Source organism: Gasterosteus aculeatus, chromosome X (genome assembly GCF_964276395.1).
Source record: "Gasterosteus aculeatus chromosome X, fGasAcu3.hap1.1, whole genome shotgun sequence".
Taxonomy (NCBI): Eukaryota; Metazoa; Chordata; class Actinopteri; order Perciformes; family Gasterosteidae; genus Gasterosteus; species Gasterosteus aculeatus.
Genome location: NC_135698.1, coordinates 18,800,918 through 18,816,246, shown reverse-complemented (window position 1 = coordinate 18,816,246; position 15,329 = coordinate 18,800,918). Strand labels below are relative to the sequence as shown.

The 15,329-nt window shown below is 49.5% G+C and overlaps 1 protein-coding gene across 14 annotated transcripts; it reads left to right on the top strand.

Annotated features, from left to right (window-relative positions):
- Window positions 1–246: 246 nt before the first annotated feature.
- Window positions 247–13,454, top strand: LOC120808673 (protein phosphatase 1 regulatory subunit 12A). Of its 14 annotated transcripts, none has more exons than XM_078083332.1 (26): window positions 247–709; window positions 3,569–3,699; window positions 4,310–4,428; window positions 5,043–5,199; window positions 5,333–5,477; window positions 5,595–5,669; window positions 5,793–5,872; window positions 6,688–6,893; window positions 7,011–7,120; window positions 7,219–7,416; window positions 7,556–7,638; window positions 7,730–7,819; window positions 8,016–8,117; window positions 8,240–8,338; window positions 8,443–8,533; window positions 8,619–8,750; window positions 8,857–8,959; window positions 9,069–9,172; window positions 9,273–9,332; window positions 9,422–9,444; window positions 9,538–9,592; window positions 9,693–9,797; window positions 10,289–10,339; window positions 11,285–11,335; window positions 11,619–11,635; window positions 12,124–12,777. In XM_078083332.1, exons 1-25 carry the CDS (start codon window positions 434–436, stop codon window positions 11,619–11,621), a joined length of 2,649 nt encoding a protein of 882 aa, XP_077939458.1. In that variant the 5' UTR covers window positions 247–433; the 3' UTR covers window positions 11,622–11,635; window positions 12,124–12,777. The 14 variants fall into 14 exon arrangements, with proteins under 14 accessions (XP_077939458.1, XP_040017660.2, XP_040017657.2 ...); XM_040161726.2 differs by having other exon boundaries at window positions 8,836–8,959; XM_040161723.2 differs by lacking the exon at window positions 11,619–11,635 and having other exon boundaries at window positions 12,124–13,454.
- Window positions 13,455–15,329: the final 1,875 nt, after the last annotated feature.

Sequence of the window (15,329 nt, the reverse complement as noted above, 5' to 3'; positions counted from 1 at the left end):
CAGTCTATGAGAAGATGACACTTGTAATGTGTTTTCTCTTATTGTTTTAAATTAGTTTTTTCGTGATTTTCCTTTTTTTGTCTGGTTTTGTTCTGTCGTTCCTCTAAAGCGTCTTTGGGATTCGCATCTAGAGCATCTAGAAAGGCGCTATATGAAACTAAAGTATAATTTCCTATTATTATAAGAGAACACACGGTCCCCTCCCACTGATATAGGAATATCCGACCGGCCCCTGAAGGCAGCGTTAGACATAAAAAGTTAGCTGTGAAGTTCACAGATTCTTTTAAAGAGAGTCTCCGCCAGGGGGCGCAGTCGAGTTGGTGGTGAGGGGTTGCAGGCGGGGGGGGCGGGACTGGCAGGCTCAACGCAAACCCTGCACTCCGCTTCCCCTCGCACCGTGAGCTGAATCCGTCCCCGGGACAGACAGGGGAAGATGGCGGCCACTGACCAATCCCGGTCCGAAGCTGCCAAACAGCGACGGCAGGATCAGCTGCAGCGATGGCTGGGCTCGGAGACGGATCAGACCGGACCGGAGGCCCGAGGAACTGCGAGCGGTTCCGGGACGCGACGGGCGAAAGTCCGCTTCGCCCAAGGGGCCGTGTTCATGGCCGCCTGCTCCGCCGGAGACCGGGAGGAGGTGACGGCGCTGCTCCGACAGGGAGCCGACATCAACCACGCCAACATAGACGGGCTGACAGCGCTCCATCAGGTTGGTTAAAGTTCTCCGTAAGTTAACGGCTGTTTTAATACGACGAGTTCAACCGGCGTCGGTTCAACGTCCATCCGCTAATCAGTCCCCACACAACTTATCTCGCCGTGGAGTTACAGCGTTAAACAGGAAGGGAAAATAACAATGCCAGTTTATTTGACGCATAGTTCCAGTTAACGTGGCAGCATTCGTTCTAAGACCAGTGGGGTGATGTTTAGATCTCCCAGCGGCCCGCGGACACGTCTCGTTGTCATCGTCGCATGATCAACAAGTAATTATTGCTCTCCATAGAGGAGGATTCAACCTTCATTCGTGTCGCTTGCGCCGCGCTCCTTCCCCCTCGGTCCCCCCCCCCCCCCCCTTGGCTTCAGTAATAACGCGGAGGAGCGGGCTGGACAACATCACTGTCACACAGGCCCTGGTTGATCCAGTGTTTCCTCTGCCTGTCTGTCACGCCGAGGCAGGAACGCGCTCCGACTCTCGGTCACTTGGGTTCAGCTCGTGGCACTCGAGCGATGCGCGGCCACGTTAAGAAAAAAGGTCGTGCTCGTGATTCCGTACCGTCCCATACTGGAGCCCAATTGTGGTTCGGCCTGTGTGTGTGTGTTCTGTGTGTGTGTGTGTGTGTGTGTGTGTGTGTGTGTGTTTCGCGGTGACGTCATGCTCGGAGATGATTGGTGCTTTCCCTAAAGCCAATTGTGTGTGTGTGTGTTTGATGAAGTTACTTTCCCATAACGGGTTCCGATGACTAAGTGAGCAAGCTCCCCTGGATGTGGAGGGGGGGGGGGGAGGGGTGCCCTACTTTGGTTGATCCACATCTCAGTGTGGTCCCTCTTCTGCCCTCCATCCCTTTATCCCCTGTTGCTCGTTGGTCGCCTGGCAACCAGAATTAAATATAGGCCCACACTCTCCAAACTTTCCATCCTCTCTATCCAAAGCCTTTCTCTCCCCTCCACTATGCTTTTTCTATTCTTTGCACCTCCCGTTCTCTTCCTCCTCCTCCTCCTCCTCTTCACTCTGCCTTCCTTTCTCCTTCCCAATTCCCCATGGTGGAGACTTTAGGGATTTCAGGATGAAGAAATGGAAAACATTCCTCAAACCGCACAAACTGCTGTTGTCAAAAGCGATTTTCACAATGAGCCACTTGATGACCCAGAGAAGGACTCTGCCGGGAGTGTGCACGCGTGTCCGTGCGCGCGTGTCCACCCTTGCGGCGGAGAGGGTGCGAGGAGTGCCCTCTGTTCATTCATCCAGCTTTGGAGCACCCACTTGTTCACAGGGATCCCCCCCACCGGCCCCCTGCACTGCCAGCAAGCACCGCTTTTGACTCGCGAGGTTCCGGCTCTGCTTTGTAACACGAGCCTCGTGGAAGGCCCTTAAAACAAACCGCGTTTTGTTTTTCTGTTCCTCTCCCCAATTTGCTGCCTGACTGATTCTCCTCTGTGATGAAGAGACGCGTTGCAGCTTTGCGATTAGTTGACCGTCTCAAAGGCAAAGCCTCTTAGGGGGCTGAAGCTGGTGTGATTGCAGGCGCTTCCTGCTGGGACGACCTGCACAGCAAACCGAAGACGGTGTCTTGGAACGCCGTCACATGAGGAATTTCGTCCTGTTCTGAGGCAGATGTGAGGCAGATGTGCTCTCATCAGCGGTCAGTGATCAAATCTGACATACAAACATGGCCCTTATTTAGGGAGCATCGCGATGGAAACATAAGAACACATCATCGATCTGGTATAAATTAGGTTTACTAGTTAATAGAGAAGTACGGGCTGTAGCTGCACCCTTTTTTTACACTCTTAGATTAATCTGAAAGTCCTTATTATCTCAGTTATGAAGAAATATTCAGGCTTATTTCTTTCTGTTTTAGAGCTACCCGCTGGCTGAATATTTGAAGCTATGTTAGCGACTGGACTGCAGGATCCCAGCACTAGTGTTTTTTATATCATTTCAATTAAATATTGAAGGATTCGATATGATAATATGACAATTCCAATTAATACAATTATTTTCTGCAGTAATCAGTAGTATTTTACTGTTTCTTATATGGGCCGGAGGCTCATCATTCTATCCATTTAGGCTTTTTTTTATTTCGAGCTAGTTGCTATGTATGTATGGTAACTTTTTAAAGTAATGTTATCAATAATTAAATAATCAGACTTATCTTTTTAGGAACTGGAAAAAATTACCGCTGTCATCTTTTACTATAAAACTATTGCAGACATCTGGCGCATTCGGGCTTGTTTTAGTTTTATCTTATTACTAGTAAATTCCTAAAATCTGTTGGTATTTTAAAAAGGCCAAAATAAACTTACCCCACTAGCAAGTCGTAGGACTTTTTAAAGAACGATTTAATAACCAGAGCTGAACACGTAGGGTACGCAGATCTTACCCTTTGTGACCTTTTGTTGTCTCAGAAGTATGAGGTGAAGTTAAATCAACACATTATAACATAATCCGGAGGCTTCTCATGGGATTCATCTCGGGACTGGTGTTCTATCACAATGGGATCTGGGCTCGACGTTGCTTCAGGAAAAGCGGCTGAATAGATCTGCTGTTTCACTGAAGCCACAAAAGGACTGTTTTGGAAAGTACTTGAGGGCTTTCAGCGGCCACTTAACCGCCAGTCATTACAAGTACACAGGAGTCGTCGCTGCAGCCTCAGTGCTTTAGATACATTTAATAGATATTGGAAGTGTCTGCCGTTTTGACTTTTACAACAAACCAAGAAGAAGTGGGCCGAAGCTCTGACGGACTCGCGCTGTCTGCTTCTTCTTTTTTTCTTAATGTGCATAGTGGGGGATTCTTGTCGTCATAAACCCTTGAAAGCAGTCATTCACGTGCTTGTGCGTCCTCTGGCAGGCCTGCATCGATGAAAACGCTGAGATGGTGCAGTTTCTGGTGGAGAGCGGCAGTGACGTGAACAGAGGGGACAACGAGGGCTGGACTCCTCTGCACGCTGCGGCTTCCTGCGGCTTCATCCAGATCACTAAGTGAGTGTTTACCAAAGACGCTCGCCGCCATTTAGCTAAACCAAAGTACTCGCCCCTTTCTGTTCTTATTTTGTTGCATTTCAACCATGGATTTATGTAATGGACCCGCGTAAAATTCTAAGGAAGTGAAAAGGACAATTACCTCCGGCAGTCACACAATTGGTTAAATACAGTCCAGCTGTGTGCAGCTGTATGCGTCGGCCTGTTTTTAAAGACCCCACAGTCTGCAGCGCTACTAAACGAGAGGCACCACGAAGACCGAGGTTCTCTCAGATCAGGGTTGGGATGCAAAAAAACCACTAAATCAATTACTACAAAATGAAAGGAAACATGGCACCACAACAGACAGAAAAAAACCCTCCACAGCAGAGATCTGTTCACTTTAGGGCCTGTTTCACCCCAAACGGCCCCAGGTATTTCAATGGAACGTCAATGGAGTCCTCCAAATCATTTCTTCCAAACTCCAAATGTGTTCCAATAGTTTTTACTTTATTTTTTTGTGTTTTTGTAATAACTGATTTATTGGTGCTCCTCTTTTGAATTCATTCTCAAGTCCACACTGTGCGCTAGCTGTGTTTGTGGGTTTTATACCCCTTTTTATATTCTAAAGGTACCTGATCGAGCACGGCGCTCGCGTGGGAGCGGTGAACAGTGAAGGAGAGCTTCCTCTGGACGTGGCCACGGAAGACGCCATGGAGAGACTTCTCAAAGGCGAAATCAAAAAACAAGGTGAGCAATCGCTGCGGAGCAACACGAACTCTTCCCCTCCAGCAAGTCGGATGCTGCGTCCGGTTTGTCACAGTGTGTTGAACTGTTGCCAGTGTGCCTTCATTTTGATCTTTTCCTATTTTTGAAGCAGCATTTCTTATCATGGTTAATAGCCATGCAAAATAAACTGAGAACGTTTAGCAAAGTTTATTTTATCTCCCTGTTGAGTGGAGGTCTTTACCTGAAGGCTTTTGGCTATTTCACTATATATTCCATGTGGTTTGAATGAGTGGTTCCTAACATCTCCGGCGATGGTTAAGCTAATTTCTCTACAAGCGGAATAAATTAGGAACTCTCACTCTGAGTGAAAAAAATCCTGTCCATAAATGCCCCGAATCTGCTCTGCATTTTTGTCCTGTTACAAAAGTCACGTTTGAAGCACACATCTTGCTCAGAGAAGACAGAAATAGGCAGCGGAAAAGAGGACAGGGTCACTGAGCAACAGAGGTTTCAGGCTTGTGTCCTTGAGCACTGTCAACTACCATGCAGCTGACATCACCCGTGACAAATCTCAGGAATGATTCAGATTTTTAATATCAATGCATTTGTCTGTTGATTTTTTTAATGCATCACAGCAATCGACGTGGACGTGGCCCGGAAGGAGGAGGAGAGGGTGATGCTGCGGGACGCCAGGGCGGTGCTGGCGGGCGGAGGCACCCTCACGCCTCACCCGAACACCAAAGCAACCGCTCTGCACGTCGCTGCTGCCAAAGGCTACATCGAAGTCCTGAAGTGAGAATCCGTCCACACGCCGGGGCACAGACTGCCCGTTAGCTTCCGCCTTTCATTTGGCAGCACACACACACACAGACACACACACCCACACAGACCCTCCTGGATGTTCCTCACCCTCTCCTCTCTTCAGGGTGCTGTTGCAGTGCGGGGTGGACGTGGACAGCGGGGACATCGACGGGTGGACGCCGCTGCACGCAGGAGCTCACTGGGGGCAGGAGGAGGTGTGCTCCCTGCTGGCCGACAACATGTGCAACATGACCGCCGTCAACAACGTGGTGAGCTGCGAGGCGGAGCCTGCTTCTGCTCGGCGTAAGCCGCTATGTAAATCGAGTGCTTTTTTTTATTTTTTTATTCGCGGTGTGACTAACGATGCGCCGCGAATGTCCTTGTAGGGCCAAACACCTCTAGATGTTGCGGACGAGAACCTCGCGGACGCCCTGGAGGAGCTGCAGAAGAAGCAGAAGGCGGTGAGTGGGCCTTTCGCCCGAGGATCCACAACGATCTCGCTAAGTTAGATAAACCCGATGTGATTGATGGTTTTACAGCTGCAAATGTTCTCTGTGTTTATACGTGTTTATATTTCTCTTCAGTTACGCAGCGAGAAAGAGAAACAGACTCCTGTTATTGAGATCGGCCCGCAGATCTCCATGGTACCGCTTCGTACACGCAGGTCAGTGCCAGCGTGTTGGTGTGCGGGCATGTGTTTGTGTGTGTTTGTGGGCACACGCTACGCTGTTCCTCAGCGGATTCCCAGTAATCCCAGTGCCAGTAGTTTGCATGCAGGTGTGATGTTAGCAGTCTCCGCATTCCTTTGAGCCGCGCTGCATCCATCCAATGAAATTACAGCGGATGGATGTAGTTTGCAGAGTGTGACACCGTGTCCTGGAGAATGCTAAATGCTACGTTTGTTTTTCAAATTCATTTAAAAAAGGATATCAATACCTAAAAGTTCAAGTTACAAATTTGGATTATTTTGTCCTACACGACAACCAACACTGAAAAATATTAATTGGCCGTCACAAAGAATAGGGGGAGGAAAATAGGCTAATAAAAATGTAAACTAATGTATTTATAGGTCTTAAAATATAGATGTTTACGATGCAGATCAAATTCTCCATCACAGTATATGTAATCTATTGTTATGCATTAAATTGTCTGGAACTTTCCATGAACGCAGCAAATTTAATGAAGAGGAATTGAATGATTTCAATCTGACAGATCTGCGAAACTGAGTTTCTTTTTTTTTTAGCCAACTAAAAACAAACTAGTCAAGACCAAATGAGCTGATAAAGCTACACGGTGATCCGGTGATAAGACCGCAGTGCTACACCCTGCATCCCGGAGAGTGACCCACTCTCTCACCCACTGATGTGATGATCGGCGCATGCTCGCTCTAATTGGCTGCTCGTGGGAATGTTTGCCCTCACTGATCAGCTCCCTGCATGCCACCTGTTGTTCCACCCCACCTTGGCCCCGCCCCTGCAGGACTTCTATCTCTCGTATGAGCAGCAAAGACAAGATCTGCCTCCACGAGCGGGAGAAGCACCCACCTCCCGCCCTGCAGGGCAGCCCGGCCGAGGACGAGGAGGAGGAAGCCCCGACGGGACCGAGCCAGCCTCAGAGCCCGGGGAAGGCGTCCAGCAGCTCCAGCTCGGAGGTGGAGAGCGAATCGGAGAGCGACGCAGAGTCGGGTGAGAGGAGCTGCTCTGCCGCGGAGTCTGGGTTCCGATGCCTAATGATGAGTGACGAGATCCGCTCTGTTTCATTGACCGGCATCTTTTTAACGGTGGGGTTTCTGATCTTTGCAGAAAAAGCAAAAAACAGAGAGCTCATTAATAACTTGAACAACAAGCGCAACACCAGCAGCCTGCTTCCTACCTCCATGCCAACGAGCCCCGCAGCCATCCCAGCGAAAAAGGTACCGTATAAAGGGGGGGGGGGGGGGGGGGGGGCGCATCAAGCGCTTGCTTTCGCCGCATGACGACACTGAACAAAAGACTTCTGCCGTCTCTGTAGCTGGACCGGGGCAAGCCCCCGGCCCCCGAGGCTCCGGGCTCCTGGAGGACGTCTCTGAGGAAGGCGGGCAGCTCGACGACTCTGGGCTTAGCCGGACTGTCCGAATCCGGCCAGGACCCCAGCAGACCTCCACCCACTGTGCTGGGCATGAGCCGCTCCGTCTCCAGTCCCCGCCTCAGCTCTGAGGCCGACGCCAAGGTGCTCGCCGCAGGCACACGCACCATTCCGGCACTCGCACACCCGTTAAAACCAGCGTCCAACACGCCGCCTTCTTCTACGGCTGCGATTCCCATTTAAAAAAAAAAAAGCATGAACCGATCTCACCCGTTGTCCTCAGGAGCCGCGGCTCGCTCGGGTACCGCCCATCCCGACACGGAGACTCTTCAGCATCCCGGACAGCAGCTCTGACAACTCCAACAGGTGGGCCGGCGCTCGCGGATGCTTCTGCACTTTTGGGAATCCTGTTTCTGTTTTTCGGAGTCACTGCATATGTGTCCTTGTCTCCTCTCAGTTGGCTAAGTCGTAGCTCCTCTTACACCCGGCGCCTTCATAGTCAATCAGTGAATGATTTCACTAGTTCCACCCCCTCTTTGCTTCACAGGTCAGTCGTGCTGCTCACTGCCTGACTCGTATTTCTTTGCTCTCCCGTTATTGTGTGATTTTTGTTGTTGCTTTTGTCACAGCTAACCGTGTTGCCCCAGCAGTGAGTACTAATGTGTGTGTGTGTGTGTGTGTGTGTGGCTGTGCGTGTGGCTGTGAAAGGTGTCTTACCGATAAGCTTTGCTTTGTTTTCTAAGCTCATCTTATGGAAAAAGACTGGATGACCCCCCCGTGACCTCAGCAAACACAGGAACGAGCTCCGCTGGAATCAGCCGCCTTAATAGTGTCTCGTCCCAGAGGTCTTTCACTTTTACATTCATTTTCCAATTCATTTCCCTCACTCGTCTGAAAGATCTGTCGGCCACCTCTTACCCCCCCCCTCCTCCCCTGCCCCGCCCTCCCTCCCGTCCCTCTCTTGTAGACTTTCTCAGGAACAGACAGAAAAGAAGGATCGGCCTGCTGTCACCACCTCCTCCAACTCTCAGAGCACAGGAGAACAGGAGGCCAAGCAGAGGCGCAAGTGAGCCGTGCGCGTGTGTGTGTGTGTGTGCGTGTGTCTGTGTATCTGCTCATGCTTGTAAATGGTGGCACTGCGTGCAATGTAAAGGCGCGTGACTTGTGTAGATCGTACCTGACGCCGGTGCGGGACGAGGAAGCCGAGGCGCAGAGGAAGGCTCGCTCTAGACACGCGCGGCAGTCCCGCCGCTCCACTCAGGTACGAGCCGCACTGCGTCCACAGAGCCGCTTGCAAATGTGGGTCTGGTACATGCGTCATTTTCCTTTTTTTTCCATACATGAAGGGGGTGACGCTAACGGATCTGCAGGAGGCAGAGAAGACGATGAAGACGGACAGCAAAGCGAGAGAAAAGAAGAAGGAGGAGGAGGAGAAGGAAAAAGAGAAGGAGGCGAAAGCGAGGAAGGGAGAGGAGGGGGTGAGAGCCATATATCAGAGTTATAGCCCCCCCCCCCCCCCCCCCCGTGCTGGCCGCTCTTACATAACGCCATGTGACATCACAGCAGGGGATACTGTGTTCGCAGGAAGTCAGCTGGAGGTCTCGTATCGCCAGTCTGCAGAAGTCCGACCTGCTGGGCCTCACGCAGCCCGCCGGCACGCCCCGCCCGCCGACAACGGACCGGAGAGGTACACGCCATCCGCGCATCCCAATCTAACGGCGCGCGCAGCCGGACAACGAGTCGGTGCGACGTTTGATTTTCACTTTTGAAACGGCCGCTGTCTGGCTTCGTTCCAGCCGTGGAGGCCAGCGCAGGGGAGAGCGAGACGGAGCGATGGGCCAGAGAACGCAAGGAGAGGAGACAAGCTCGGGCCAGAAGGAAGGCACAGAGGACCGGGGAGGTAAACGCCGTATAAAGAAATGCGAAAGAAATAACAGCCATATTGTTACTTGACTTCAGCATTTGATGAGAGCACATTGTGGTGTCTGTGACATCGGCAGAGCGATGACAATTGTCCCAGTGGAGAGGAGGAGGTCTCAGGCAGTGGGCTGGATCCACAGGTGTGTGTGCTTTTATTTTTGGTTGCAGTGGACGGTAGCAATAAGATTCCAGACGTAACTCGTTCTCTCCTCGTCCTCTCTGCTTTCAGACGAACCAACACCCGAGTTCCAGGTAGGAATTCTTTAGTTTGAGTTTCCCTCGTCTTCATTCTGCCAGCAGAAGTCTCATTGATAGCCGTGTCTCTGATCTCCGGACCCCCACCAGGTCCTTGAACGACTGCACCCAGGGAGGAGTCTCTGACGGCAAGGAATTTAAGAAGGTCCGCCGACAGAAGCGACACAGGGAGAATGTTAAAAAAAAAAGGTTTTTTTTGTCCTGTTTGTCCCACTTGTTCACTGCTGTGTTTGTTTGCGTGTCAGCTGTTCGAGGACGTCTCTAGAGAAAACACTCAGCTCCAGTCTCAACTGCAGGACACCCAGAGGATTATCAGTCAGACCAGGTTGGATCTGGAACAGGCCACACAGGTGACAACACACACACACAAATGATAACTGGGACTACACACACTGTAAGACGCCGCGTGCAGTCTAAAGGTAACTTCAGTCTCGGGTCAAATAATAAGGAGCGATCGCTCATCCCTGGATACACAAATGAACCAGTAATTCTAGTAGATTTGGATCTAGGTTTAATCTGTCTTGTCCGACATCCTTTTTGAAGAATTGCAGCTTTGCTTTCATCTTTGCACTCAGGAGTTCTGCCTCTGTAGCCTTACTTGGTCTGGTATGACTAGTAGCTAATGGTAGCTAATGTTAGCGAACATAAACAATGTTGTGTAACTGACTTTTGCAACTTTTGCGACCACTTGTGCTGATGTTACACCGCGTCTTACCCGTTTACCATCATGCCGCTGTAGACACAGGGGTTGTTGTCTCGCTTTAACTGGAACCGCGAAGGGACATCCGCATCCACGCCCACTGTTGAGGTTGACGTTGTCCCTTTTCTTGTGTCCCAACAGAGACAGGAGCGCTTCACCGACTGTTCAGCCTTGCTGGACCTGGAGAGAAAGGTAATGCATCCCCACCGGCGGTCTTAGCGGTTGTTCTCTCTGCACACGTGAATGAAAGGGGCGCGCACCTCGTCAGTGTCCGTCCGGCGTACCTCCCATTCCCCACCAGCCAACCGCATTGTGTGTTGTGTGGCCAGAGAGTGCTTGCGCGCTCACGGACTGCTTTGTGGTTGCGGTGACTCGAGCTTTTTTTAACCCAGAGTACCACCGAGTGCGTGCGGACTCCTAGCTCACTGCTATTAACCAGCCGCCAGGCGGTACGGTTCCACTAGGGATGACACAGCTCAGTGCATCTCCAACCCCCACAGTTTGCAGTGTGTTTTGACTACTAGCACACGCACACACACACACACACACACACGCACTGCTGCCTACGTGTTTGGCTAACTGCAGCCAGCAAGTGGAACCACCAAGACTAAAACTGCTGAGTGCTTGGCCGTGGCCATTTGGATGCAAACATCGCTGCTTGTTTTTTAAGGTTTGAATGTCGGTTGACTTTTTCTGTGCTCTTTGTTTGGCGACTCACTGACATAAAAACACACACACACACACACGCCGCTGGCTTTGGAGTTTGAATGCAGTGTTTTTGTTTCATGACGCGTCTAGATGTGGACGGGGGGGAAGGGTGGCGGGGGGGGGGGGGGGGGGGGGGGTTGTTGGTTCGTAGTCATTCAATCACACAGCACATGCAGACATAGCTGGTGGAGATCTGCACTTTACCGAGTGCACCGAGTTCCCTTTGTTGCTTTGACTGCCTCACGACCGCCACCCCTGCCATCTGACGCTCTTTCTCCCCCCCTCCCCCCCCTCTTCTTCCACCTTAAACCACTTCCTCACCTGCTGTCACTGACCTTGTGTGGTCCTTCTTCCTCTCTTCACCTCCCCCCCCCTCCCTCACACCTCCCTCCTTCCCACACACTCGTCCTCACGTTTCCGTGGCGTCAGGACCGCAGGATGTTGGAGCGTCGGATGGCCGAGCTGGACGAAGAGCTGAAGGTGAGGAGACGAGTCCTTATCACGGCCGCAGACACTTTGCATGCTTCTGCTTGATTAGCTTGGCTTTAGCAGCGTGTGGAGGAACACGGTAGAGATGTTTGACTCAGAACGCTCGCGCTCCACCTCTTGTTTTCACTGGGGGTGATGTTTTCTGTTCCATGTCATTACTGTGGTTGTCTTTCGCATTAATGGATGTTTCTGTTTGTCTACCGAACAACTGCCTCGAACCCATCTGATCTCTGCGCTCTCACAATTTTGTCTCATAATTGTCTGACGTCTCCAGTAATACAGAATGAATAGGTAAAGTCCTCTTCTCTAAAGGAATATTTCAGTATTTTGGGAAATATGCTTTTGATTCCACTTGGCTGGCAGCTGCTTAGCTTAGTTAGTCCAGGGCGATGACATGAATCAAGGAGAGGCTCCGTCTAAAGGTAACTTCCTACTCCTGGCTAAAGTGGGGAGCAATCAATCATACCTGGATATTCATATTTATTTTGTATAGAAACTAGTGTTATTGACAAAGCAGGTAAACATTTTCTAAAATGTCAAACTGTTTATTTAAATGTCTAACCAACTGATCAAAACTCAACTGTATTTAACATAGTTATGTGTCCGGCCTCATTTTTTAAATTGTGTGTTGATAGATTTGTTAGTACCATTTAATAATATGAGTAGACAGTAAAAACTACCTACAGTGTGTAATCCTACCGTCCCAAACCAAACCAGCCATAAAATCATCAAACTGTTTTTACGTTTAGTTTTAACGCACGCATAACTCTTACCACCAGGTTCTGGTTGATTTGAGAGCCGACAACCAGCGTCTAAAAGATGAAAATGGAGCACTGATCCGTGTCATCAGCAAACTCTCCAAATAGGTAGAGAGCGAGACACAAAGACCAGGGAACCCCCTCCCCCTTCATCCATCCATCCATCCATCCCTCTCTCCGTGCTTCCACACATTCCTCCAAGTGCCAAATAGTGAGAGGGAGGGAGGGAGGGAGAAGTGGCAGAATGTCCTATGTACATGAACACCACAGCTTGGATTGTGATGCCTCTATGAGAACAGCTGGAGTGGATTTGTGTGCCTTGCAGTCCGTTTGTAAAAGGAAGACCTACAGCACGAAGGCCTGTGACCGGGTCCGAGGCTCCCACAGTAGCAGCATGAGCAGCAGCAGCAGCCCCAATGCCCACAGCTGGTGCACCACACAACCCCATCTACTACGCCTGTGCATCAGGGGAACACTAACGTGCAAACACATTCCTATGAGTGCATCACATACTTCCTCTATGCACATTCCACGAGCGCACAAGCCGGCTTTGGCCTTAAAGCTCCCACTTTGTGTTTATTTTTTTTGTGAACACACACACACTTCACGAATTTACCATAATCACAGTTTCAATTGAACGTGTTGTCAAGCAGTAAAGGTTTTGGTGAAATTCAAGTTTTGTCTTTTCTTTTTTTTTTTAATGGCTGTAGAAAAGATGTCTGGCTGTGTCTTTACATTCAGCGTCGTCCTGCCGACGGGGGGTGGGGGGGGAGTGGGAGTCCACAGAACTGTTGGGTTTTTTGGTCTCCACATCCGAGTGTTTGAACCCACCTACCTCTCCACCTGTGCACTTCCCCACATACATTTGTGTTTTTGTGACCACAGACACACTTCATGCTCTTAAGAATGACAGAACCAGGTCAGTCGATCACAGCACTTTACTCCTTTGCAAAGCAATAGAAGGTGTGCGACGCTTTGCGTGTCCTCCACACAGACAAACACTACTCTGTGGGGGGGGGGGGGGGGGGGGGGGGGGGGGGGGGGGGGGGGGGGGGGAAGTTAACCATGGCTGAAGGTCAAAGGTCATTGCACAGTTATACCAATTGCTGTTGTGTCAAAGCCTTATGCTATGGATTGTTTAAAATATTACCATTGATAAATGTATTATTTTCATAGTTTGTCATTGTCAATTCCTCTACAATGGATTATGGTAATGTATATTATATGTGTATAAATATTAGTCTTGAATAATACCCCCTCCTGAAGTAAAATACCATGTAGCTTTTCTTCACATGTTTTTTCTAATATATTGAATGGATGTCTGCACCCTAATAAAGAGAAGTGTTTGTAGAGCCTTCCTGCTTATTATGTACACTGCATGTCGTATTCACCGCAACCGGTTTGTTGAGTCAACATCACATTTGAGCTCTCGCAAGGATGTAGCCTCCTAATGTTGTCTCCCTCCATAACACCAAATCCTACTCCGAGTCCCTCCTCGTATTTCATGTTGTAACCAATGGAGTCATCGGATGAGCGGCCCTCTGCTTGTTTCACCCGCTTTGTATCATCCCTGCTTATACAGTCGTTCTGGTTGCCAGATGTCCTTCATCACCAAGGAGGGGAAAAAAAGAGGGAAAAAAAGCGCTGCAACACAGCGAGCATAACGGCGGTCTGCAGATGTTTCTGCAGTATGTCGGGACTGTTGCATTCCTCTGCTGATGCTCCCAGGTGGACTGTACATCATGAGGTGCTCCACTGACATGATGGTCACTGACGGCTGGATAAGAGCTCCGTAGACCCCCGTCCCCCTTCTCCCCCCCATTGTGTTTTTGAGCTCTCGTCTTGCACTGAAGTGTGGTTAACACCAGTCATCCATCTGTTGGTCTCATCTGAGGGAGCAGAGAGATGGACCCACTTTCCTGCAGGGGAGAAAGGCCGGACAAGCTGCGCTCCTAATAAGGAAGGGCAGGCCGGCTCCCTTCTGTAAATATCCCTCAGGTCTGAGAAAGACAAGAGGAAGGGAGCTAGGGGAGGAAGAGGGAAGCGGATGGATTGCAGCCTTATATGGACAAAGCACTTATTTTCCCAGGGTTTGTAGCTCTGACCGGAGGCGGGTTGCCAGACGCTTCAGAGGCAGCTCCTCAGCGCCACCAGGCGGAGAAACTAACGGAATGCTACAGAAAAGACTGAAGAAGGTGGAAAAGGAACATTGTACATGTATTTATACCCTGATTTTCAAACACTCACAAATTAAGATATTTTAACTATTAACATTACTATATTTTGGTGAGAGGAGCACTGAATTTAAATTCCCACGGAAGCTATTTGAAGCCAGTAAATAGTTTTTCCCCAACGGAAAGCCAGGGGCTACAACAGATCCTCCAATATTAATAATTCATGTTTATTCATATTTTATTTCTACTAAGCTTTGAAAACCCGATCTGATGAGTGCTTAAACTTTATCATGGGGAAAGTATCCCAGCATACTGGTCGGCTTTTAAGACAACAAAGGGTCTGTTAAGTGTTCTCACCAGAGAGACTTTCAGTAGCCTAGAAGGTTTACATCTCCTAAGAGGCTTTACTTTGGCTTTTATCCCATACAAATGCATTTCGTGGTTGACAAATGATTGTATAAATTGGTCTCGGTGAGGAGTACAATAAAAGGGCCAACAGCAGAAAGGTAAAAAAGAGAGGTGGGCGGACTGGTAAGCCAAGTCAAGTCAGGACATGATTTAGTTTGGAGAGAGTGACGTGACTTCTCGGAAGAGATGGGATGAAAATGTAAACACTCCAGCATTGAGCTACGGAGTCTCTCTACAGTCCCAGCCAAGTGGTCCTGATGCTTTGATGGAGAATGTGAACACGTGGCAGCCTTACTGGCCTGAAACTGTGACCAAATGTAGTATAAGGGGTAGAGCGGGTGCACTGGGAACCGCAAGGTTGGTGGTTTGAGTCCTGGCTGCCCCGTGTCTCGAGTCACTTTGGATAAAAGCATCAGCTAAATGACCTGTAAAGTAGTATATATTCATATCGTTAAGACCTTTTGCTGGGAGATGACATCATACATACTTGTGCACTTAACATTCACTAAAATGAGATGAGCATGCTCAATCTAATGGTGACCTTCCTAATAGGCACAACTGGCTTTAGAAATACTACTAATAAATCCTCATTCTCTGCAAGAGATCCGGGCCATGTTTTTCAAAAGACCCATAATCCAAAGTCCA

Coding starts and splice junctions, on each gene's coding strand:
- LOC120808673 (XM_040161721.2), top strand. CDS start 434: ATGGCGGCCACTGACCAATCCCGGTCCGAAGCTGCCAAACAGCGACGG. Junction 7,820..8,015: donor ACCCCCTCTTTGCTTCACAG/GTCAGTCGTGCT, acceptor TTGTTTTCTAAG/CTCATCTTATGGAAAAAGAC. Junction 10,340..11,284: donor TGCTGGACCTGGAGAGAAAG/GTAATGCATCCC, acceptor CCGTGGCGTCAG/GACCGCAGGATGTTGGAGCG.